Consider the following 23,650-nt stretch of genomic DNA (forward strand, 5'->3'; position numbering starts at 1 on the left):
GGCTTCCATTGTGAACTCTTCCTTCTTGTAGCAGCAGAAAGATCAGCATCTGTTAGCCCGCTATGGCCTTGCATAGCTCCTTCTTCTCTGGCAAGCACCCGTTCCTGTCCCCTGCCCCTGTTTGGTCCAAGAAAAGGAGGCTTTTATTCTCAGCCTGGAGATTCTTGGTTAACCACGCCTCGCTGTCATTCCTCCTTTGGAGGCGTTTGGGCCTCCCTGGCCCGTGTGTGCAGGGTAAACGACCGCGTTTGGGGGCACGGACCCCCGTCTTCAGAGACCGCAGGCTGTGACTGGAGCCTCGGCTCCAACCTCACGGAGTGTCGAACTGCCAGGAAGCTTCTAGCACTTTCCAGGCAGGACAGAGGTGATTACAGAGGAGAACCTGGGATTTCCTCCGTCCCGGCGGCCAGAAACGAAGATGGCGGGGGCAGTATCACCGCTGCTTTGGGACTGAGAGACACATCCTCGAGAGGGCACGCGACCCTTTGATCGTGAGACCTCACAGACCGCCTTTCCCCCACAACATCCCAGTCACCCAGAGTTCCGCAAGGTAGCACCTCCTCGGTGGCTTTAAGAATGAAATTCATAGAGAGAGAATTCATGGGGAGCAGCCAGAAGCTGGAAGTCAAGGGAACCTGGAAGAGAAAGGAGAAGACACTGCCGTGTGCATTGCCATGTGACAGAAAAGCCAAGAACCAAAGATTGCCCAGCAGCCAACCTCAGAACTCGACAGTCTACTGGGAGAAAGCATCGCCTTGCCCATGCCAATCAACTCCCATTGTTTAAGCCAACCCATTTTATGGTGTTTGTTTTAGCAGCTGGGAAACTTAAAAACAGTGAGTCTCTCATGTTTATGGCTAACACTCCAAACTCTCCCTGATTCAGTAGAATCCAACCCCTTTTTCTTTTACTTTTTATTTTTAAATGCAATTTTACTGAGATATATTCACATAACATACAATCCTCCAAAGTGTACAATCAGTTGTTTATAGTATCATCATTTAGTTGTGCATTCATCACCGCAATCTTTGAACATTTTCATTACTCCAAAAAATAAAATAAAAATTAAAATAAAAAAGAACATCCAAAACATTCCATTCCCCTCCTCCCCCATTGTTCATTTACTTATTTACTTTTTTTAACACTCATTGTTTTTTTTAACCTTATCAAAAAATTAAAAAACAAGCAATAAAAAAAACATTCCAAACAAAACCAAAACAAAGGAATAAGAAAAAATCAATGTCTTTATTTTTTACAGTTACAGAAGCACTAAAATTCATTGCAGGAGGTTAAAAAATTCAGATAGGCAAAATAAGAAACAAAAAACAAATTTCTAACAACTGGATTATTACCACTGTTAATATCTTAGCATATATTCTAGATTTCCTCTATACATATGCTTTTTTTTACTGAAATAAAATTGCAGCATACATGCTGTTTTGTAACCTGCATTTTTCTGTTTACAATCCCCATCTTTCCACATCAATAAATTTTTATCTTATCTATTAAAAAAAAAAAAAAAAAAAAAAGAGAACCTGGGGTCCTGTTGTGTTTCGGCCACAAAAGAAAATCCGAACTGGGCTTGCAGGGAGCTGCCCTGGGGTCGTGTTGCGTGTGTGCATGTGTGCACTCACGTCTTCGCGTGTGGAGAGCGGACAAGTGCGGGCACCGGGTGGGTGTGCAGGCAGGAGAGGAGTGGGTGCCCCTGGGCTCCGGCTCTTCACAGGCCGGGGCATGCTACCCAGAACCTGAGGGAAGTGGGTTTTCTTCTCTCTCTCCCTCCAGGTTCCCCTTCTATTATGAACTAAAAATAGCGTTCGTCGCCTGGCTGCTCTCTCCCTATACAAAAGGCTCCAGCCTCCTGTACAGGAAGTTTGTACATCCCACGCTGTCTTCAAAAGAAAAGGTAATTTATCCCACTCTGCCCATCATTCCTCCTGGTGAGAGATGCCGTCTCGGAGTGGGGACGAGGCAGGGCAGCGCGTGACGAGGTTATTGCAGGAGACTCTGCAACTGGCTTTTATTTTACTCCCAACAAGTTTCTCTTCTGATCTTATTTTTTTTAAGTCTATTTTTCAGACATGTTTAGAAATAGGGATGGCAGTCTCTGAAAGAGGTCATTTATCATTATTTACTGCAAAAGATTTCTTTTTAAATTGAAACGAAAGAAGGAAAAATTCCCATGCAATTCAATCCCCTCCCTTAACTGAACTGTCTGCCTTTTTTCATGCCCAGTCCCTGTCCTTCTTTCTTATGGAAAACTTTTCTGTAGTTTTCAACTTCAGGCAGTTACAGTATTTGTATCGTGAGATCCTAAACATGTTTGCACATAATCCATTTCTACTTGTTCATAATCATCCATGATGATAGAACTGTCCCCTTACTGCTAAATACTTAGGTTATTTCTCATTTTTATTTCTGTCACAGACAATTCCGCAATGAACCCCATATGTGTGGGGTTTAGTTGCTTCTTTTGATTTATCATTTTAGGATAAATTCCAAAGATTGGGATCCTTGGGTCAAAAGATTCTGACATCATATGCTTCATTAATTATATTACTTTCTAAATGGATCACTTGGCACAATTCTTTGACATAAAATAGGAGTGCTATTTTTTTGCTCGATATATTAATTTCTGTTACTGCTGAAAGTCGAATTGTTTGGATTCCTCCGGGGAAAGGCTTTGGGGGACATGTCCGTTGGGGGAGCAGCTACTGTAAATGCTCTGACAACCCCTTTAGGAAGTGGGGCCCTGGCGTTTCCCCTGGGTGGGTTTGGGGAGATGCAAAGCCTGGACTCGACCTGGTTATCAAATCCTCACTCTTCCTGTTTCCTGTTCCCCTCACGCAGGGCTCACCCCAAAGCCGCCAAGGTCTAAGGTCATTTCCACCAAAGTGAAGGTGGCGGCCTCTTAAGAGCTGCCCAGAATCACTTCCGGAGTCAGGCAGGGTCCCAGTTAGGTTTCCTGGGGAAGTGCTAAACAGGGGATGCGCCAACCCCACCTGTGAGCTTGGAGCTGAGGCCAGCGTGCCGAGCCTCAACCCGGCTGAGGCCAAAGTGTCTTCATCGTCTTTACTCTGACGTAAGCTGCTGTGATCCCAAAGTAGCTATTTTCTTAAAGTAACAACAAAACCACCACCACCACCACCACTCCAAAAAAGGGGAACAAACCAGAGTTGGTCCAGAGTTTCACTAAACCAACATTTTGCTTGGTTTTCGTCCCCGGTGGAGCTCTCAACCCTGCTCCTCCACTGCAGCGTTACCTTGTTGGTCAAGTTGGATGAGTCCTAACTTATGCTTTCATTTTCCATCGCTGCACAATGATCTTCCTTGTCAATAAATTAACGCCCACCTCTTTCCGCATCCTGGTCCTGCCTGTCGATGTGCACAGGGAGATACTTGGCGATAGAATGAAATAACCATGCCATAACAGAAGTCTAGAGCTGTGAGAACCCCAACCTCCTTGAGATAAGAGAGACCACCAGGAAACCGGCCACTTGTTAGCTGCTTTCCTGGAATTATCTCATTTACTCCTCACAGTACCCCATGCGTCAGTTACCATCATTTCCCTTGTTTTTCAGAATGAAGGGGTATAGGGGGTGACATCACTTGCCAAGGCCAGTGAGGGGCAGATCCGAGGCTGGATTCCTGGCATTCTCCCGCCCCAGGTTCTTTCCGTGTCTTAGAGAGGATGACAGGCTTGCCCCGTCCAGGACACGGCCCCCTACCTCCCAACCCCCCAACTCCCCCCGCCCCAGGCCAAACACACACCCAGGGGTCAGTAGGTTGCTATTTTTTCAAAACTCCCATTTTCCCTCCTCTCTGTGCTCTGTTCCTCTCCCCCTCCTCTCTACACAAACACACCCAAAGCACCTTATGACTTCTTAGTCCCAGTGAGAATCAGTGAGTGGCAACCTGCTAACACCCGGGAGAAGGGGGAGAGAACAGATGCGAATCTGAACCCTCTGTTTTGGACTGCCTCTGTTTTTTCTATTTCTTTGACAGGAAATTGATGACTGCCTGGTCCAAGCGAAAGACCGAAGTTACGATGCCCTCGTGCACTTCGGGAAGCGGGGCTTGAACGTGGCGGCCACGGCGGCGGTGATGGCCGCTTCCAAGGTAGCGTGCGGGGCCCTGGCCCCTGCCCCAGGAGCCCCTCAGGCCCCCCGGCCTGTCCTGATCGCTCCCCACTGCCTCCCACGCAGGGCAGGCCAAGGACCCCTCAGTGGTTCCTCAGCTTTTTTAGAATCCCTTTGACGATCTGATGGAAAAAAAGGGTGAACCTTGCTCCCCAGAACCGCACAAACACAAAAATGACATTTGCCATAGCAAGAGGTTCCCATTGCCCCTGAAGCTTGTCTGTGGATCCAGGTTTAGAAGCTCTAAATTACTTGGAGAAAGAAGAGCAAAGAAGAGCAGGAATTTCCCGGGGTGATTGAGCAATTCACACAAACTCAGTGTAGACAGATGGGGGAGGGGGCTGTCTAAGTGAGTGGGTGGGCTCCAAACTCATGAAGCCCAGCAGGCAGGGAAAGAGCCCCCAGCGCTGGGGTCAGTTGGGTGCTGCAAACACGGACGGCGATGACGCGCATGGCAGTGTTACCTGGGATGGAGGGGGTTTGAAATAAACTCTGGTCTTGGGGGAGAATGATTTAAGCATGAATTCCTTGTCACTTCCATCCAGCCCCTTCCATCCTAGCTTCTCGTATCACGCTCTCCTTCTCACGGCGTCACTTTCTCATTGTGTGCCCAGCCTGAAAGAATAAATTGGTCAGACATTTACTCCCAGAGTAAATGTAGCAGATTGCCCCAGTGTTGCTCGGTGATAACCCCTTCCCCAACTCCAAATGTGGACTAGGGGGTTGCCATCAGCTGGGCTGGAGACAAGGCAGTTCTGCTGATGTTGGGAAGACACCGTGGTTGGGAGGTGGGTTGTATTAAGTTCGGATGGTGACGGGTTTGGGGAAGGAGGTGGTAGAGCTGTGAAAGGCCTGGAAGAGGGTGATGAGAACAGATCTGAGTGCTCCATGGGCTTTGGGGGGACGGATGTAGTGTGCTGACAGCCAGCTGGGTGAGGTGGCCCAAGTTGGGTTTTCTGGGTTCTGGACCAGGGAGGAGCGTGTCATTAGGAACCTCTCTGGGAGATGGCTTCAGCGCTCAGGGCTGAGTGGTTGTTTGAAAAGAACCTTCCACCTGGAGCTGGGGAGCTCTTCACACAAAGGCTGGAGAGCGGGAGGGAGCCCTGGAAGGAGCTCTGGAAGGGCATGGTTCCTTTTTCAGACAAGGACTCCGCTCCTTCTACAAACACAGATCTGTAGTGAAGTGTCCCCCTGCTCCACGCAGCTGGTGCTGGAGAGCCCCCTTGCTGTAAGTGCTGCCAGCAAGACTGTGGGCTCCCCCGGTCATCTTTGGAAGGGAACCCAGAGATATCCCAAGAAGATGTAGCAGGATTTCCAAAGAGCATTGAATTCTAAGAGCCTTCTGTTTAAGATGCAGCCATTTTATGTTTTTATTTTTAAGCCAAAAGCAAAAGAGAACTCAGAATCTCCGAATTCTAAATCCATCAGGCCAGTCTTGCAACATAAAGATACAGATGCCCTCTCTCCGCTGCTCTCCCCCACCCCATCCTCTCTGCTCCTGAGGTCCAAATTTGCACGACTAAGAAAACAGGTGTCTGCTCTTTCCTCTGTTGGGTCAGAGTGGAATGAACGTGGGGCGTTTATCAGTGTGGCTTTGCACTCAGCCGTGTGTGTGTAAGTTCACTCACACACAGTAACCTCGACAGGGCCATCGCTTTCCCGGTCTGCGCCAAGCCGGGGCTTTTAGAGTCTTGAGTCCGTCCTGGCCGGTGGTTCTAAGGCGTCACCGCCAGCCTCCCTGAACATTCGGGGACCCTGGGAGCCCGAGACTTCTCCTGCTAGGTACCCTAACAGTAACTAAGACAGAAGGATGCTCCAGACACCCTGGAACCTGCCCCAGGAAATAACCCTCGTTAGCTGTCCTCTTCTTCGGTTGAACTAAAGTAACCAGGGACGCCAGCCCTCTGCCTAATTTGGTTTCAGATGAAAAAAAGCTCTGCCTTGGGTGGGGGGGCCTTTCTGTTCCTCTTTAAATATAGATACCTTGAGAGGGAAAACACATCTCTCCCAAAAATAATGCCCTCTATTTTTGAAACAGCTAGATGTGTACTAAAAGGAAAAAAGTAAACTCCATTGTGGCCAAGGTGGTCTCCAGTGGTCTCCACAGCCTCAGTGGACCCCTCCAGGCTGGGGTCAGAGACTCTCCAGTGGGTCCAAATCTGGCTTTCATTCCCAGCCACTTGGGGAGGTGTTTTTTTGGTTTTGTTTTGTTTTGTTTTAAGATTTTAATAGATTCTCAGACATGCTGAATCAGAATCTCAGGCAGTGGGCCCTGGGTGGCTATTTTTAACAAGTTCCCCAGATGACTTTTAAACAGCCAGCTCTGAGCGGGTCACTGCTGGAGCCCATCCAGAACCTAAACTCACAGGTGATTAGGGTTAAAGCAGTCTACTTGTCTGATTTTCCGGGGGTACAGAGTTAGCCCCCTTACGAGCATTAATACTGAGAATGGAAAGCTGGGTGTGGGGGGCTCTGTTGGTTTCCCCCAGACATAATGCCAGTTGGGAGCTACTTTGATGGGAATAGAAATTCTTCCACTTTCCTACTCCTCCAAAGTGCCTAGTACAGTGCTTTGCAGCCAGCTGAGCTCTTAGCAACTTTATTGATTAAAGGAGATAGAGTAATTGCTTGCAAAAAAAAAAGACACCCTGCCAAGCAAACCAGGACACACCAGAAAGTGAATGGGGTGTATTCCAGTTTGCTAATGCTGCTCTTATGCAAAATACCAGAAGTGGATTGATTTTTCCAAAGGGGATTTATTAGGTTACAAATATACAATTCTAAGGCCATGAAAGTGTCCAAACTAAGGCATCAACAAGAGGATACCTTCACTGAAGAAAAGCTAATGGCATCTGGAACATCTCTGTCAGCTGGGAAGGCACGTGGCTGGCATCTGCTGGTCCTTTGCTCCTGGGTTGTGTTTCAAAATGGCTTTCTCCAAAATGTCTCTGGGCTTCTGTCTTCACTTCTCTCTCTCAGCTCCTGTGTGCCCTTGCTTCTTTCTCTCAGGGTATTTCTCTCTAAACATCTAGGGGTCCTCTCTTAGCTTTTCCGGGGCAAACTCTGGGCTTCATCTCTTAGCTTAGTTTCTCCAAGCATCTCCAAGCATCAGCAAGCATCTGGGTCTGTGTCAGCTCTTAGCTTCTCTCTTAAATACTCCAGGGAACTAATCAAGACACCACCCCCCCCCCCTGAGTGGGCAGGGCCACACCTCCATGGAAATAATTTAACCATAGGTTTCACCCACAGTTGGGTGAGTCACATCTCCATGGAAACATTCAATCAAAAGTTTCCACCCCACAAGATTGGATTAAAAGATCATGGCTTTTGTGGGGGACATACTATATCCAAACCAGCACAGGGTACTGAAAGAACCACACCAGGACCACAGGCCACTGGAGCAACCTGGGATTTCTCGTCACCCTGCTCAGGGCTCCACTTGGGAGCTACTTTGATGGGAATAGAAATTCTTCCACCAAAGTAATCGACTATTTCTCTATCAGAGTGTTAGCTTCTTGAGACGAGGGGTTCCATCTTTTCTTTTGTTGCATGCTATAAAAAGCAACAACAAAACCACAAAAACAAAAAGCCTGATTATTTAACGCTTTGCTCTCATAGCTACTCATTAAACAGTTGTTGATTAATCTGAAAAATAAACCTTTGTGATTCTCCCAAGCCCACTCTATCCTATAGGGTCATCGCTTGCCACATGTGGTTATTTCAATTTAAATTAATTAAAGTTAAGTACTTTTAAAATTCAGTTCCTCAGTTGTACCAACCCCATATTAAGTCCCCAGTAGCCACAGATACTGGCTGGTGCGGGTAAAGAATGTGTTGTCATCGCAGAAAGTTCTCCTGGGCAGCACTGCCCGAAGCCCTCGGTTAAACTTCTTTGGTTCTCTTTTGCTTTATTTTTGCCGCTTCCTCTCCAGGTGCTCTGGCTTTCACAGGACCCCTTTCCCCACCAATCCCCTTACTCACTCAGTGTCTTGGTACTTCTCTCTTGGAGGTTCACCAGGAAAACAGAGATGTAAATTCAGCCTTTGTGGCATCAACCAAGCTGAGGTTCTTGATTTTCCCTCCTCTCACCTGGTCTCCCACTTTCCTGACCTGCCAGCCCACATCCAGGCCCTTTGCCTGCAATTAAAGAAGCAGCCACCAGGGGTCAGCCAAGCTTTGGTTTTGGCCCTAGTGTCCACTAAGTGATAAATTATCATGTTTTCTTATTCAATTTTTTTCTCCCCTCTAAATTTTGCCTTAAAAATATAAACTCTAAGAAACATTTCAGCATAAACAGTAAAAAATAAAAAACAAACCCTTTCCTTATATCCTTCATATCCTTCTCTTTTACCCATCCATGTGTCATCCAAACCTCTTGCTTGAATAAAATGCCACTTTCAAACCACCATGAAACTTTATTTTTGGAATCGGAAGCTCATTCCAGAAAGTTCATAAGCTCGGTGACTGTGGTTTCAGACCAGACCAGAGTTGGTTGCCCTCACCTTTGTTTTTTTTCTAGCCAAAAAAACTACCCTTTTACAACTAATGAGAGAACAGGTGTTGATTTTCTTTTTATAAAACCTTCTGGATCAGCTCCTGCCTAGAAGACATTTCCAAGGAAAAGGCGAAAACCACGTCCCCTCTCTAGATCCTGTGTCTTACTCCTCTGGCTTCATGTCCTTGCGTCGGCTGAATCAGAGTGGGCATGGACTCCAAGAAACCCTGCTTGTTGTCTTTGTACCAGGCAGCCACCTTGCTAGCTTACATCAGGTCGGCTTTCCTTCTGTTTCAGCTGAAGGCTATGTGGCATAAAGTTAATATTTAGAATTCACTGTGGCAACCAGTTTAAACATCAAAATTATCCAAACTGTTAAGGACAGCCTGCTGGAAAGTTCTGGAATTATTCCCTACACTCTTGTCTGTCAAACAAATCAGTTTATACCTGTGTTTAGCTTTTCAAAACATGTCGAAGCAGCACCAAACAAGACTTTGAAACAGTCATTCAATGCCCCATAATTCTGGATTCTTGTTCTCTCACTGTTTCTACCTGGAGTTACGTCACCTCACTCCACTCAGATGCTTTGTTGGATTAAAACAAACAAAAGACCCAATGTTACGAGTCAGCTGTAGAGGAAGGGCCAGGAACTCCCGTGGGGTGGCTGGTCTGACATTACCTGCATCCTGTCCTGTTCCATGTTTGCATTTGGAGACCGTATGTAGCCCAAGGCCTCCAGAACCCAAGTGGAAGGAGAGAAGCCTGCCTGCCTGCCCTTAGAGAAGAACCTGGTTGAACCTAGAAGGTCTGAGAAGACAGCTTGAGGGTTACACATGAGCGGAAACGAGAGCTGTTTCTTGGCCGTGGTGACACAGCACCTTCTTGGTCACCCTCTCCTCTCTGACTCCTCTCTCGTCTTGCTCCTTCTGCTCCCCTCCCTCATCCCCTAGTGCAGGGAGGATTTCTCCAGGCTCCCCTTTCCCTCTGGAGCCATCTCATCCTTTTCCTCACCTTCTGCGGACATCCGATGTGCATGGTTTCCAGACTGACTTCTCTGCAGAACATCCCTTGGCTTCTTGATCTCTTCAGGCCACATTTCCCTAACTCCCAAGCTGCCCCTCCTCTGTGTCTCCTCTTTCTGATAATGAAATCACCGTCCCCTCAGGCACCAGAGTTCCCAATCTCAGTCATCTTTGTGCTCCACTTTCCTCCACTTACCCTTCATCTCCTGACCACTGGATATCCATTCCTCTTTCCGGGCCTTATTCCCCTGCACCCTCCCTTCCAGCTTGGACTGGTGAAGTAGCTGCCCGAGTGGACCGGCCCTGACCCCACCCAGCCTTCTAGCATTGTCTTCCTTTACCTTTCCGGCTTCTCTTGTACACTGCCAGCTGTGCTCTTCTAGAAATGGCAACTCTGCTTGCTGTTTCTAGAATTTTCTCTTTCCCGCCTCCGCCTTTGCTCGTGTTGGTGCGTCATCTGCCATGCCCACCTGTTTGAAATCCTGTCCAGGTCAAAAGCCACCTCCTCCATGAAGCCTTCCCTGGTTCCAGGCGGATCTGGTCTCTCCCCTGGGTCCTCCAGTGGCACTTCACAGCACTCACTCATACTCATGTCTCATCTGCTCCCCATTAGGTGCTCAGCACGTGGTGAAGGAGTGGAAGACTGTCGTACATAGTTTTAGCTGACACAGCCAATAGAACAGTGCTTAGCATGAAGTACATCCACAAAGGGTGGGCTCGGAGATGAGCTAACAGAGGTTAAAAATCCCAGCTCCGCCATGTACCGTGTGGACCCAGGGCAGGTGTGTCACCTCTGCGAGCCTCAGCTTCTTAACCTGCAAATGGGGATAATGACGTTGCCTACCACAAAATCGCTGCAAGAGACGATGTACACAAAGACGTCACAGGAGGCAGAGCACATCACACATGCTTGGTAAATGCTACCTGACAGGTCGGTTTGAGCTCTGAGGTTGATCATGCTCCTCTCTTCACTGTTGAACAGAACAAAAAGAGACAAATCGGATGCTGGCCTGGGAAGTGGTTTACAGCACAGCGTCTTTTGCGGAGTGGGAGGCTGAGTTCCCTGGCAGTGGGGGTCTGGGGCTTCCATCCCATCTTTTCCTCATGGGGGTAGAGGGAATGCAGAATTGGGTGTCTCCCTGGGCAAGCCACTCTCCCACCCTCGGCTTAGGTTCCCTCACTGCTTCAGTCCTGTCGATGGCTTTGCCTCCTCCTCGTCATCAGCCCTGGGTATGTGGGTCATGGAGGGGCAGCTTACAGCTCCTGAGCACCTGGCCCGGCGAGAGAGGAGGGATGTCCCACCGCAGGCTGCTGGGGCGGGAAGGAGCTGTGGAGCCCTCACTCCACGGGGGGTCACCCGGCTGCCGGGGGCTGGGCTGGGGTCAGGCCGGGTGCTCTGGGTCCCAGTCCAGCGTTCCTTGCATCAGTCAAAAGCACCCACCACCGCATGCGTGCACACACACACACACACGCACACACACAGGCCTGACCATTTTATGCTTGGATTACACCACCAGACCCTGAGGAATGGTGGCTGAGTACCTGAGAGAGGAGCGTATTCAGTATTGCAGAGCAGGAAACTTTTTTTTTTTTTTTGCTGTTTTTAAAAACCTTTTTTTTAATGCAATATTATTGAGATATACTCATATGCCATACAATCCTCCAAAGTGTACAATCAGTTGTTCACAGTATCATCATATAGTTGTGCATTCAACACAACAATTTTCTGAACATTTTCATTGCTTCAAAAAATAAAAATAAGAATAAAAATAAAAATAAAAGAGAACACCTAAAACATCTCATACTCCTTCCCCCACCCCCATTATTTATTTACTGTTTGTCTCCCTTTTTTCTACTCATCTGCCCATTCACTGTATAAATGGAGTGTGGACCACAAGGTTTTCACAATCACACAGTCACATCATGTAAGCTGTATAGTTATATGATCATCTTCAAGAATTAAGGATACTGGGTTGCAGTTCAACAGTTTCAGGTATTTCCTTCTAGCTACTCTCATAGACTAAAAAGGGATATCTATATAATGTATAAGAGTTACCTCCAGAATGACCTCTAGACTCCATTTGAAATCTCTCAGCCACTGAAACTTTATTTTTTTTTTAATTTTCTTCCCCCTTTTGGTCCAGAAGGCTTTTTCAATCCCACGATGCCAGGTCCAGGCTCATTCCCAGGACTCATGTCCCACATTGCCAGCGAGATTTACATCGCTGGGAGTCAGGTCCCACATAGGGGGCAGGGCAGTGAGTTTACCTGCCGAGTTGGCTTAGAGAGAGAGGCCACATCTGAGCAACAAAAGAGGTTCTCTAGGGGTGACTCTCAAAAGTACACTTATAAGTAGGTTTAGCCTCTCCTTTGCAGTAACAAGCTTCATCTTAAGGACAAGCCTCAAGATCAAGGGCTTGGCCCACTACAACGGTAGTCCCCAATGCTTGCAAGAATATCAGGAATTCCCCAGGTGGGGAAGTTTAATATTTCCACACTTTTCCCCAGGTCCTCAAGGGGGCTTTGCAAATATTTTTTATTTTCTGCCCAAATTACTCTGAGATATATCAGGGTTTCACACTAACCTGTATAAACCAACCAGATCTCACCCCTCTGTTCCAGGTTCCATGTAATTATAGTGTTTGAATAAACTGACCATACAAGTTAAATTATATAGCATGCTATAGAAAATATAGACTTTTCACCAAATAAACATTTTCTACTTTAGTCTCACACTGAAGTTGAGGTTTTAAAACACAGTCAATAGCATCCTTTTCTCTTTAGTCTGGTTTACCTTAGGTCTAATTGAATCCATTATGTTCATATCTCTAATAGAAATCAGGCCTCTTTTTCAGACTCTTTAACATTTGCTGTATGGGGTAATGCTGACATTCTTGCTGCTGAACTCTAACTCTGAGTCTCAGGTGTCACACAGATTCCCAAAGTTCCAGGAACCAACCAGATTATACACAAACAGCTCAGCATCTTGGAATTTAGAAATAACCATTACAATTCATGAATAGATGTGACTGCTGTAAGAGCTTACAACCTAGAAACCTTTACCATAAGCTTTCCCCTGATAACCTGTGCTCTCAGATTCAATTCTCAGGGTTTGCACATTACAGTTAGTCCATATTAGTGAGGTGTTATAATGTTTCTCTTTTCAATTCTGGCTTATTTCACTCGACATACTGTCTTCAAGGTCTGTTCACCTAGTTGCATGCCTCACAACTTCATTCCTTCTTGCCTCTGCTCAGTATTCCATTGTACGTATTCACCACAGTTCACCATCCCGTTTATCCGTCGAGGTACCCGTAGGACACCTGCATCCATTGTGAATCGTGACTACTGCTGCCGTAAACACTAGTGTGCAATATCCACTCAGGTCTCTGCTCTCTGTTCTCCCAAGTATATACCCAGTAATGGGGTTGCAGGATCGCATGGCAACCCCAGAGTTAGCTCCCTGTAGAACCGACCCACTGCCTTCTAGCAGGGCTGGGCCATTCTACTTCCCCGCCAACAGAGAATAGGTACGTCCCTCTCTCCACATTTTCTCCAGCACTTGTATCCCTCTTTATTTTGTAAACAGTTTTATTCACACACCATACAATCCATCCTAAGTCAAAAATCAATGATTCCTGGTATAATCACTTAATTATGCGTTCACCACCACAATCTATATGAGGACATTTCCATTTCTTCTGCAAAGAAAGAGGAAAAGGAGAAAAAATATGAAGAATAAAAATATAAAAGATAGAAGAAAAATAAAAATAAATACAATAAAAAGGTCAGAGAACACCACCACTACCAAAAATCCCATATCACTCCCCTATATCCCCCTCTCATAGACATTTAGCTTTGGTATATTGCCTTTGTTACAATTAATGGAAGCATCTTATAATGTTACCATTAATTATGGACTCTAGTTTGTATTGATTGTATTTTTCCCCTATACCATCCAATTTTCAACACCTTGCAAAGTTGACATTCATTTGTTTTCCCTCATTTAAAAACATTCTTATGTTTGTACATTTAATCACCACCATTGACCACTCCAGGTCTTCCTAAATTATACATTCCTAGTCTTTATCATCTGTCTTTCCTTTTGGTGTCATACCTGCCCTTAGCCTTCCTCTTTCAACCATACTCACACTCATCTCTGTCCAGAGTACTTACAATATTGTGCTACGATCACATACTATCATGCTATCCATTCCATTTCTGGATCTATACAATCAATCCTGTTGAACCTTCTGTACTCCTCCAGCATCAAATGCCCAGTCTCTAACCTCTTTCCATCTCCTGACAACCTGTGTTCTCACCTCTCAAATTTCACTCATCAATGTTAGTCCATATTAGTAAGACCATACAATATCCGTCCTTTTGTTTCTGGCAAATTTCACTCAATGTAATGTCTACTACCTACCATTTTGTCTTTTGGATTTTATATGTCGTATCTTATTTTACTTTTATTTTGTTTTCCTCTCTCTTTTTACCCTTACTGACAGTCTTCATTTCTACACTCTGCTCCAAACCTCTTTCTCCTGTCTTTTCCTATTTGCCTGTATTGCTCCCTTCAGTATTTCATGGAGAGCATGTCTCTTTTTTCACAAACTCTCTCAGTGTCTGTTTGTCTGAAAATATTATAAACTCACCCTCATTTCTGAAAGACAGTTTTGCTGGATATAGAACTCTTGGCTGGCAGTTTTTCTCCTTCAGTAGCTTAAATATGTCATGCCACTGCCTTCTCGCCTCCATAGTTTCTACTGAATAATACACATCTAGTCTTATCAAGCTTCCTTTGTATGTGATGGGTTGCTTTTCTCTTGCTGCTTTCAGGATTCTCTCTTTGTCTTTGACGTTTGATAATCTGAATTTTAACTGTCTTACATAGGTCTATTTGGATGTATTCTGTTTGGGGTACACTGCACTTCTTGGATCTGTAATTTTATGTCTCTTATAAGCGTTGGGAAATTTTCAGTGATTAATTCCTCTATTATTCTTTCTTTCCCTTTTCCCTTCTCTTCTCCTTCTGGAAGTGCATATATTCATATGCTTCATGTACTCCTTCAGTTTCCTGAGACCCTGCTCATATTTTTTGCATTCTTTTCCCTATCATTTTCATGTAAGATTTCAGATATCCTGTCCTCCAGTTCATGAATCTGTTCTGTCTCCATTGTTTTTCATCTTTTCTATTGTGCTTGTCATTCCCACAAGTTCTGCCAATTGTTTTTTTCAAGCTTTCGAGTTCTTCCTTATGTTCACCTGATGTCTTCTTTATATCCTTCATCTCTTTTGCCATATCTTCCCTTAACTCCTTGATTTGATTTAGCATATTTGTTTGAAGATCTTTAATTAGTTGTTTCACCTCCTGTATCTCATTTGAAGTGTATTTGTTCCTTTGACTGGGCCATATCTTCATTTTTCCTAGTGTGACTCATAATTTTTTGTGAGCAAAATGCATTTTGTGAGCATCTTGTTTCCTTGATTACCCCAATCAGATTTTCCCAGACCAGATGGACCCAGGTCTCAGGAGGAGGCTGTGTTCAGTATCAGGTTCCCTGGGGATGAGACCCAGAAAATTGTCAGATTTTCCTGTGAGGCCTCTAGCTGCCCAGCAGGTGGTGCATGTCAGCCACAGCTCCCCATGGTGTAAAGGGTGTGGTCCCTTTAATTCTCAGTGGACCCTGTCCCAGGATATGTTTAAGGTTGTCTCTGTGCTCTTCTGACTCAGTATGAAACACCACCAGGAGTTAAGAAGGTGCATTACTAGACAAAAGGCAGCTAGCACATGCCACCGGGCCAGCTCTCTCTCTGTCTAGAGGTGAGGCTGGGGCAACATGTAAGCGAAGGACGGGGTACCTACTGGGTAAAGGGATTTGGATCACGAATGCATTTTGCCACAAGATATAGTTTCTGGAAAGCTTTATCACATCTGATAATGCAAGAGTGTTTGTAAATGCAGGTATAACTTAGCTCCACTTTTTATTAGCAGCTGGAAAAATTTGTCTTGAGGAATGCCCTCCCCTCTCCATATAGTCTTTCCCCCTCTCATTGTCCCTTTCCAGCAGACATCTCTTATACCACCACCACCGTTATCTCCACTCCACCACCACTACCATCTCCATCACCACCACCATTATCTCCACCTCCACCACTACCATCACTACCAGTTCCACCACCATTAGCTCTACCAGTACCACCACCGCCACCACAATCACTATCCCATCACCATCACCACCATCACCACCACCATTATCTCCATCCCCACCACTACCATCACTACCAGTTCCACCACCATTAGCTTCACCACTACCACCACCACCATCACCATCATCACCACTGTCACTATCACCTCCACCACCATTATCTCCACTCCACCACCACCACCTCCATCACCACCACCATTATCTCCACCTCCACCACCACTATCACCACCAGTTCCACCACCATTAGCTCCACCATTACCACTACTGCCACCATCACCACCGTCACTATCACCTCCACCACCATTGGCTCCACGTTGACTTCATCACCATCACCTCCACCTTCATCACCACCACTACCTCTGTCACCACTGCTATTACGTCCATCGTTACTTCTACAACCACCACCACCTCCACCACTAACATCACTACCACCTCCGCCACCTCCTCCACCACCTTTACCTCCACCACTGCCACCACCATCACTACCTTCTACCACCATTACCTCCACCACCACCACTACCATCCCCCCCACCCAAGGAAAAGAGATCTGCTACATGAATTCTCTTAAGGAGCCTAGCCTGAGATTTCACATTAACCTCCCCTTAGGGGCTTTGCCTCTTGCAGGAGAAAGCATGGACAAGGCAAAGCTTCTAGCCCAGGCAGTTTTCTTCGTGGTGGACTTCCATAGGCAGGGACAGGGGAGGCTGTTTGCATGTGGAAGGTCCTTCCCAGTGATTCTGAAAACCCATCACCCGGGGTCACGTGTCTCAGGTGACCAGGCCCTGATCTAGTTCACAGAGACCCCACACATCCGTGCAGTCATTATTCCACACCGTCTCATGTCCATGTCCCTGCTCCTCATCTCCTCCATCGGCAGCTTCCGTGGGCACCTCAGCTCCAGCCCATTCAAATCAGAAGCACCCAGAAAGCCCTCTCTTGCCAGTGAATGTTTGGTTTGCACACCATCTCCTTTTTTTTTAAGAGGAAAAGATGGTTTATTATGCCAGTGGAAAGCAGGGAAAGTTTTCCCAAATCTGCTTCCCCTCAAGTGTTTCTCCAGTTGGGTTTTATCCCCAGGTCCAGAGACAGAGAGAATCACGCAACAAGAGTGATAGACAAAAGGCCTATCTACCTGGGAGGTTAGGGGCATCTCCCAGTGATTCTTCAATTGGCTAAATCCATTAGAGACATTAGAGACAAAGGGAGTCACTTAGGTATGTCCTGTTTTCCCGTTTTCTTCAGGAGCCAGGTGGCAAGGTGCAAACTACATTTACATATGTTTGCAAACTTCGCATTTACAAATTGCTCCTTTGTGAGAATAGGAGCTTCCGTTGCATCCTGTCTCTAGCTTTGAGGGTTACATCGTACAATTTCTTGCTTGCTTACAGTTTAAGATTATATTTTAAAAGTCACTGTTACAATTTCCCCCTTAAAATAATATTCATTTCCAATCTTGGGAATTGGGCCGCCGGTCATTCTGGCTGCTTCATGCTGGCAAATGTGATGAAGAAATTAAGGGGTTATCCGGTGAAATTTCTGACTTATAACTTGCAGATATTGTTGGTTTTCTTCGGGGGAGAAAAGATTATTCTTAGCCAGAGTTCTGGAAGATGAAAAGGGTTACATTTTGTGAATTATCAGGCACATACATACAACGTTGCATATTAATTAGAGCACAAGGACCGCCTTGGTGGTGGCCAGAATATTTAATGCCATTTTGTTTTGCAAAACCACCTCTTTAAATTGTGAGGTTTTACCATTAAGTAGCGATATCACTAGTTTTTACTATTTTCTAACCTTGACCACAGAAATAAATTTTCCTTTCCGCAAACTTTCTGCATTCATCGTGGTTTTGTCCCACATCCTGAAACATCCAGTCATTTAGGACAAAACTACTTTCTTTTTCCTTCTAATAAAAACATTCCTTATACTCTCTACATTTAAGTCACCATGGATCATTTTTAGCCAGAATTTTGGAAGATGTAAAGGGTTTCATACATAGAGACGAGAGGCATTTGACTAGGACAAGAGTAGACATAACAATTAGGAAGATGATAGGCACGATTTGAATTTCTGGAGGATTTATTGTTACCACAGTTTTCATTTAACAGGAGGTGTGTTTTCACCCTGGAACAGTTGCAGCTTGATTCTGTATGGTGGATTTTAGGGCTTTATTTTCCTGCAACTTAAGAAAAGAATGAGTAACAAGTAATACCAAATAAGGCTTAAACCATTTAGGATTTAGTTTAACCTGGGGCTACTGGTTCTTTTAGGTACAGATCCAGACTTAATTTTTAGGCTGGTAACGGTGTAAGGGGGTACACCTGTGGGGAATTTAGGGCCTTAGTAGCTGAACTAGTACTTAAAAACTTGACATATTGAGCAGGGATGCATGTTACCTGCCTATTTAACCTTTAGAAATGGCTTTCTAAATGTTATTTTAAAAGCCTCAAACCCAGCCTGCTTCAGGGTGCTACTTCTGTCTTCAAGAGGGCAATAAGTAGAGCTTTGTCCCATTTCTCAAGCAGATTTTGGCTAGGCTGTCTTTTAAAGTCCAATTCCTGCATTCTGTTTATCCTGTAGACTGTGGCTGGTAAGCAGAATGCAGGCACTGAAGAGTCTTGAAACACCTTGAACAATTTGCTATGAAAGTTGGTTTATTGCTTTGAACAGAAAGCAGAAGTCCAAATTTAGGAATTTTTCAAGTAACCATTTTACAACTTGTGCTTTTTAGCCTAATAAAGAAAAAGCTTTTAACTGTTTAGTAGGTGTCCACAAACACTAGCAAATACTTGGAGATTCCAAGGGCTTATGGCTTGACTGCAAATCTATTTGCTAGTTTTCTTCACCATCTTGACCTTTTTATTATTCATGGATAGATGTCCTTTGCAGTGGACGACTGATTTCTTGGGATGTATTACTGCATTTAACAGTTGAAAAATTAGTTTTTTATGCATTGTGTCTTTGCTGGCTGCAGTTATTTGACCATGCTCTTTTTAAATTGTTTTGTGAGCATGCAAATCAGAAAAGCATATGCTAGTTTGTGCAGGCAGTGACTCTGCCTTGTTCTTAGCTGGAGGGCCCTTAGGAGAGCAGTTAGTCCCACCCTCTGTGCTGACACACCATCTCCTTTTAAGGGCACTTCCCAGAAGGGAGGCTGGGAAATCCAGCCTTTATTCCAGGCATCCATGTGCTGGTTGCAAACTGGAGAAGAAGGCAAGAACTTCTCAGTGCCTGCCATGTGGTATATCCAGAATGTTCTCGTTATCCTAAGATCCTGCTTTCTTCCCATCATTGCTCTCTATTCAGAAGCCTTTGGTGGCAGTCCCAGTTTATTATCAAAGTCCAAAATTAGGCACAGAGCCCATTTTTTCCCAGGTGTATCTTCCATCACTCACCAACACTCAAGTAAGTCTCTCCTCTCCTCAGACAAGGCCATCACAATTTCCCAAATAGACCTTGCGTTTCCCACTTTCACACCTTAGCCTCAAACACTCACCTGCCCGCGCTAACCCTTCCCTCTTTCTGAGGACGCAGCCTTGGCTGGCCCTGCCATAGAGCCGATAGTGTTCTCTGCCTCCTCTGGAGTGTAGCATCGCCTGCTGCCTCGTACTGTTTAATTCTCCAGGTATTTGTGTTTGATGCCCCAGCTTAGACTGTACGCTCCTTGGGAGCAGGAACCGGACTGTATTCATCTTCGTTCCTCTGTGGGGCTTCACTCGTCAACACCCCGTTAGCATTTGATGTGAGCGTGTGCATGTGTGCATGTGTGTGCAAAGGATGGGGGGTAGGACAGCAGGGCTCCCCTGCACCCCATTGTGTTGGCTCGGTGCCCATGGCTCTTTTTTCTTTTCCCCTTCATCAGGTGGCTCAACTCTTTCACTTTGTCTACTCTTTGGACCTCAAAGAAGGGCAGGTAACCCGGTCGAGAGGTGTGACTAACTCCAACCGGATCCAGTCACCCAGTCTGGATCAGAGTTGGGGGTCTCTCTGCCTGGCCCCTGCGTGTGTGTGAATCCCTGCCCGCAGCAGAGAGTCAGGGCTCCCCTCCTCATCCTTCCAAATCCCCGTCCTGTGTTGGCTTGGTGGCGTCTAACACGAGATGAATTTATTTCTTGTTCTTTTGTTTGGTCACTTAATGCCTGGAGAATGAAGTGAGTTTGGTTATGGATGTTCTCTTAGTAGACATCCTCGCTCTTTCTCCTTCTCTGTTTCTGTTTTGTGTGTTAATCCAGATTTATGTCGCAGTAAGGCAGGGGTCTTCATCAAGCATGTTGATAGGGAGTCTGCTTGGCATTGATGTGAAGCATGTGTAGCTGTCGAAGGGGACTCTGCCAGCCAGGTGGGCTCACCGTGGGAATTTAGAAGGAAATACTAACTCCGTTTGAGTTATTGCTGGGAAATGTGGTTTGCTTGTGGCTTTGTTGTCAACTGCCTGAATTCACTAAAACCTCTGTCTTTATTCTCGTTGTCATCCGTTGGAGGCATTAGATATTGTGGGAGATGAGGTGGGCTAGAATTCTGGCTCAGCTGTGCCTTGGTTTGCCCACCAGAAAAGACAACCTCCTCAGGGGCCCTGAAAGCTTAGCTGGAGAAGCACCACTGAGTGGACTCCGAGCTCCGAATTCGGTGCCTGAATGTCAGGCATTCCACTAATGTGAACTGCTTTACTTGGAGTACCTGTTTACTGCGTTCTGGGTTTCTCAGACTTCACCTCTTCCCCTGACTCAGTAAAATGTCAAAACCAACAGAATTTGAAGTGTGTTGGCTACGTGGCTTTCTTATCCCTTAGAAAGAGAGGGAAGGATTAGAAATCAAAGGTTGCAGATTAAGAGAACATTTCAGTGATGTAGTTTAACCCTTGATGTCCAGCTTCCTAAGAGTTTTAATCAGGAAAAGATTTAAATGTCCAGGAGTAAATGGCCCTTCCTTGCCCCTGAAAGTACTTCTGTAGAATTTCTGGGGTTCTCTGGAGCACAGCTGAAAGAGCTGCTGGACTTTGTAGCATGCATGTCTTCAGAAAGCAGCAAGTGGAGTCTGTTAAAACAAACAGCATGTCAACAAGCAATAGCAGCAAAACCAGGTAGACCATACTTTGGCACTTTGGGGGAATAAAGAGGTCAAGAGTACAAAAGGAGTAGGAGATGTTTTTTCATGGAAGATCAAGCATGTGCAAGTATGTCTCCTTCTACAGTCCTGTGCTGCTAGGCGGGGGTGCAGGGGAGTGGTTTCTACAGGGGAGAGACTGCTGAGGACGTGTGGTACCCTGGGACAGGTACCAGATGTCCCTAAAAGGTGTTGACCTCGGTTCGGGGAAGGGCCCCAGAATTCTCAACATCTCCCATGGCTCATATCCTAAATTCAGTGTTGGCTGGTAAGGAAATCGAGGCAAGGCTTAAAAACACATGCCAGAGTTTATTCACTCTTCTCAGAGTTAGATCGAGAGGCCTGACATTTGTCCTGAAACTTTTCAAATCGTCTTACACACTCTTCTTTTGGAATTGCTACCAGAGCCGGATAACGAGCCACAGAGCAAGCTCGTAGATCCCTGAACTCAGAATTTCCCAGCTGGAAGGGAATCTGCAATCCTGCATTTTCCTGATGAGGTTGCGAAGACCAAGAGAGACCAATAGCTAAACTGAGACTAGGCTTGCAAGGTCTGGAGAGCAGCCAGACTGGCAGTTCTGGAAAGTTCTTTTTAGCTCTACTTCTCTCTCAGTTCTGGTTTTTGTTTGCCCACCTTAATGTTTTGGCCTAGATAGCATTTGTCAGCAGCACCCAAACCCTATATTCACAAAACAGGGTCCCTGTTAGAGTGGCCTTGGGAGACTGCCATGGGTGTCATTAAAAAATTAAATTGTAAGGATTTCTTAATGATAATGTATGTTCATGGTGCAAAATTCTAAAAGTACAAAAGAGACTATCCAGTCTTTCAGTAAGTCTTGCTCCTACCCCTCCCTTCTACTGACTTGGTTGTTTTAAAGGAAACCCTTTAACCTTCAAGCAGAAGGTCAGTTAGATGCATTTATTTGGCCATCAACACAATATCACTGGACGCCCATCTCCTCAGCAGACAGAACTGCAAAGACCTCATCTGAGGTGGGATGAAGTAACAGCTCTGAGTGGCAACAGAGACTAAGAAATACACTTCTCCTTTGTCCCGGTCCCCATTTTCACCCATCCAAGTCCCTCAAGGCCGGCTCAGGTATGCGCTCCTCTGGGCGCGTTGTCACTCCCATGCAGGCCGTCTGGCCTTGCAACCCTGCAGCCCTCTGGCCTTTCTTACACGCTCCTTGTGGACACATCTCTAGTCTCTGTTCAACAGGAGGGCTCCCTAAGATCCGGGACTTTGCTGATGCATCACGGATGGGGGTGGGGGGAGAGGGGAATTTCCTGCTTGCTGTACTTTCCCAGGGGGTTGCTCAATAAATGGTCATTGCTCATTCATTCAACGCCACAACCCCATGTCCCAGGTAGAGCGGCAGATGCCAAGGCCACAAGAGAAAATAAAACATAATGTGGAGGCAGACCAGCAAACAGTGCCAATGGTTAAAGATCACTGTACGGATGCCTGCTAGGAAGTTCAGGCTCCACTGAGAGTTGGGATGGTTAGAGAAGCGAAACCCCGTCTCACTGAATCTAAAATGCCATGGTTTGTAAGACACACTGTCGTTTTGTGTACCACTAAGAAAGAACATTTTGCCAGTTAAATGAAGACATTAGAATTTTTACTTTTATGTATTAGAACACTTGTAGACTTATTGCGATATGGATTTGTTTTTTTGCATCACTTTCACACAGATACTAAAAGGAACATAAAAGCACAATAAGCTGGTTGAGGTATTTCTAACCTCACTTCTTCACTCTTGGAGTCTAAATCCTTGGATTGCTTTTCAACTCAGCTCATCAGTATCCATTTATGACCATGCTATGTGGTTCTCTGTGCCTTCAAGAGCGGTGGTGAGGCAGAGCTGTCGTCTCTGAGATTTCCACCCATGCTGCTGATACCCTTTCTGCCAGTTCTGGTGTTGCTACTTTCCTGATCTTACCAGAAGGTGACAGTGGAATGTTTTCTTTCCTAGACCATCAGGGCTCATAGTCGCTCCTCGAGTGATTTTTAGATGGTTTGGTACTGGAACACTGGGGGGGTTTCAGTTTTCCAGTCATGCCATGGGGAGTGAGAACCAAGTGTGACCGTGTGTAGGCAATGACCACAATATAATGGTGAAAAAATACGTCTGGGAGATGATGAAAATCACTTTCAGGAAGTCCATGAGTCGGTGGCTGCTGTCGTGGCCTGTAGTGACTCGGCTCTGGGTGAGTGCCTCTGTGATCTCCCAGCCACGATGGCTGTTGCAAAGGCAGAAGACAGGGAGCAGGGTCAGGCCTTTCTTCTCCTGCATAACAGGAAGAGAAATCCTCTTTCCCAGCAATTCCTTGGCAGATTTCCCCTTACATCCCACTGGCCAGAACTCCATCGATGGCCCTCCATGACTGCACGGGAGGTTGGGAAATCTGTTCATTCTCTCCATTGCAAGAATGGGGTTGCGAATGATTTTTGGATAGTCAGCAGTGTATTCCACTGTGGTCAGATATGTCTATGATACATTGAGTTAAACAAATTGAAACAGGTTTCTCTCTGGTAGGACCTATCATATGTGGAATATGGAATCAAGCTTTTCCAAACTTAGGGAACCCAAACTTAATTTCCTAAAATAGGGGACCCAATTTTGCATAGCACCAATTAACAACCCTTGGTGTTCCCAGAAGAGTATGGGAAACACT

General features: G+C 45.8%; 1 protein-coding gene across 2 annotated transcripts in view; it reads left to right on the top strand.

Annotated features, from left to right (window-relative positions):
- The window catches only part of REEP1 (receptor accessory protein 1), a 115,561-nt gene that overhangs the window by 74,683 nt on the left and 17,228 nt on the right, over positions 1-23,650 (top strand). For both annotated transcript variants that reach the window (XM_037807037.1, XM_037807038.1), the window contains exons 4-5: positions 1,786-1,906; positions 4,006-4,119. In XM_037807037.1, coding sequence (XP_037662965.1) covers positions 1,786-1,906; positions 4,006-4,119 — 235 coding nt within the window. The remainder of the gene's footprint in view (positions 1-1,785; positions 1,907-4,005; positions 4,120-23,650) is intronic.

Source organism: Choloepus didactylus, chromosome 17 (assembly GCF_015220235.1).
Source record: "Choloepus didactylus isolate mChoDid1 chromosome 17, mChoDid1.pri, whole genome shotgun sequence".
Lineage (NCBI taxonomy): Eukaryota > Metazoa > Chordata > Mammalia > Pilosa > Megalonychidae > Choloepus > Choloepus didactylus.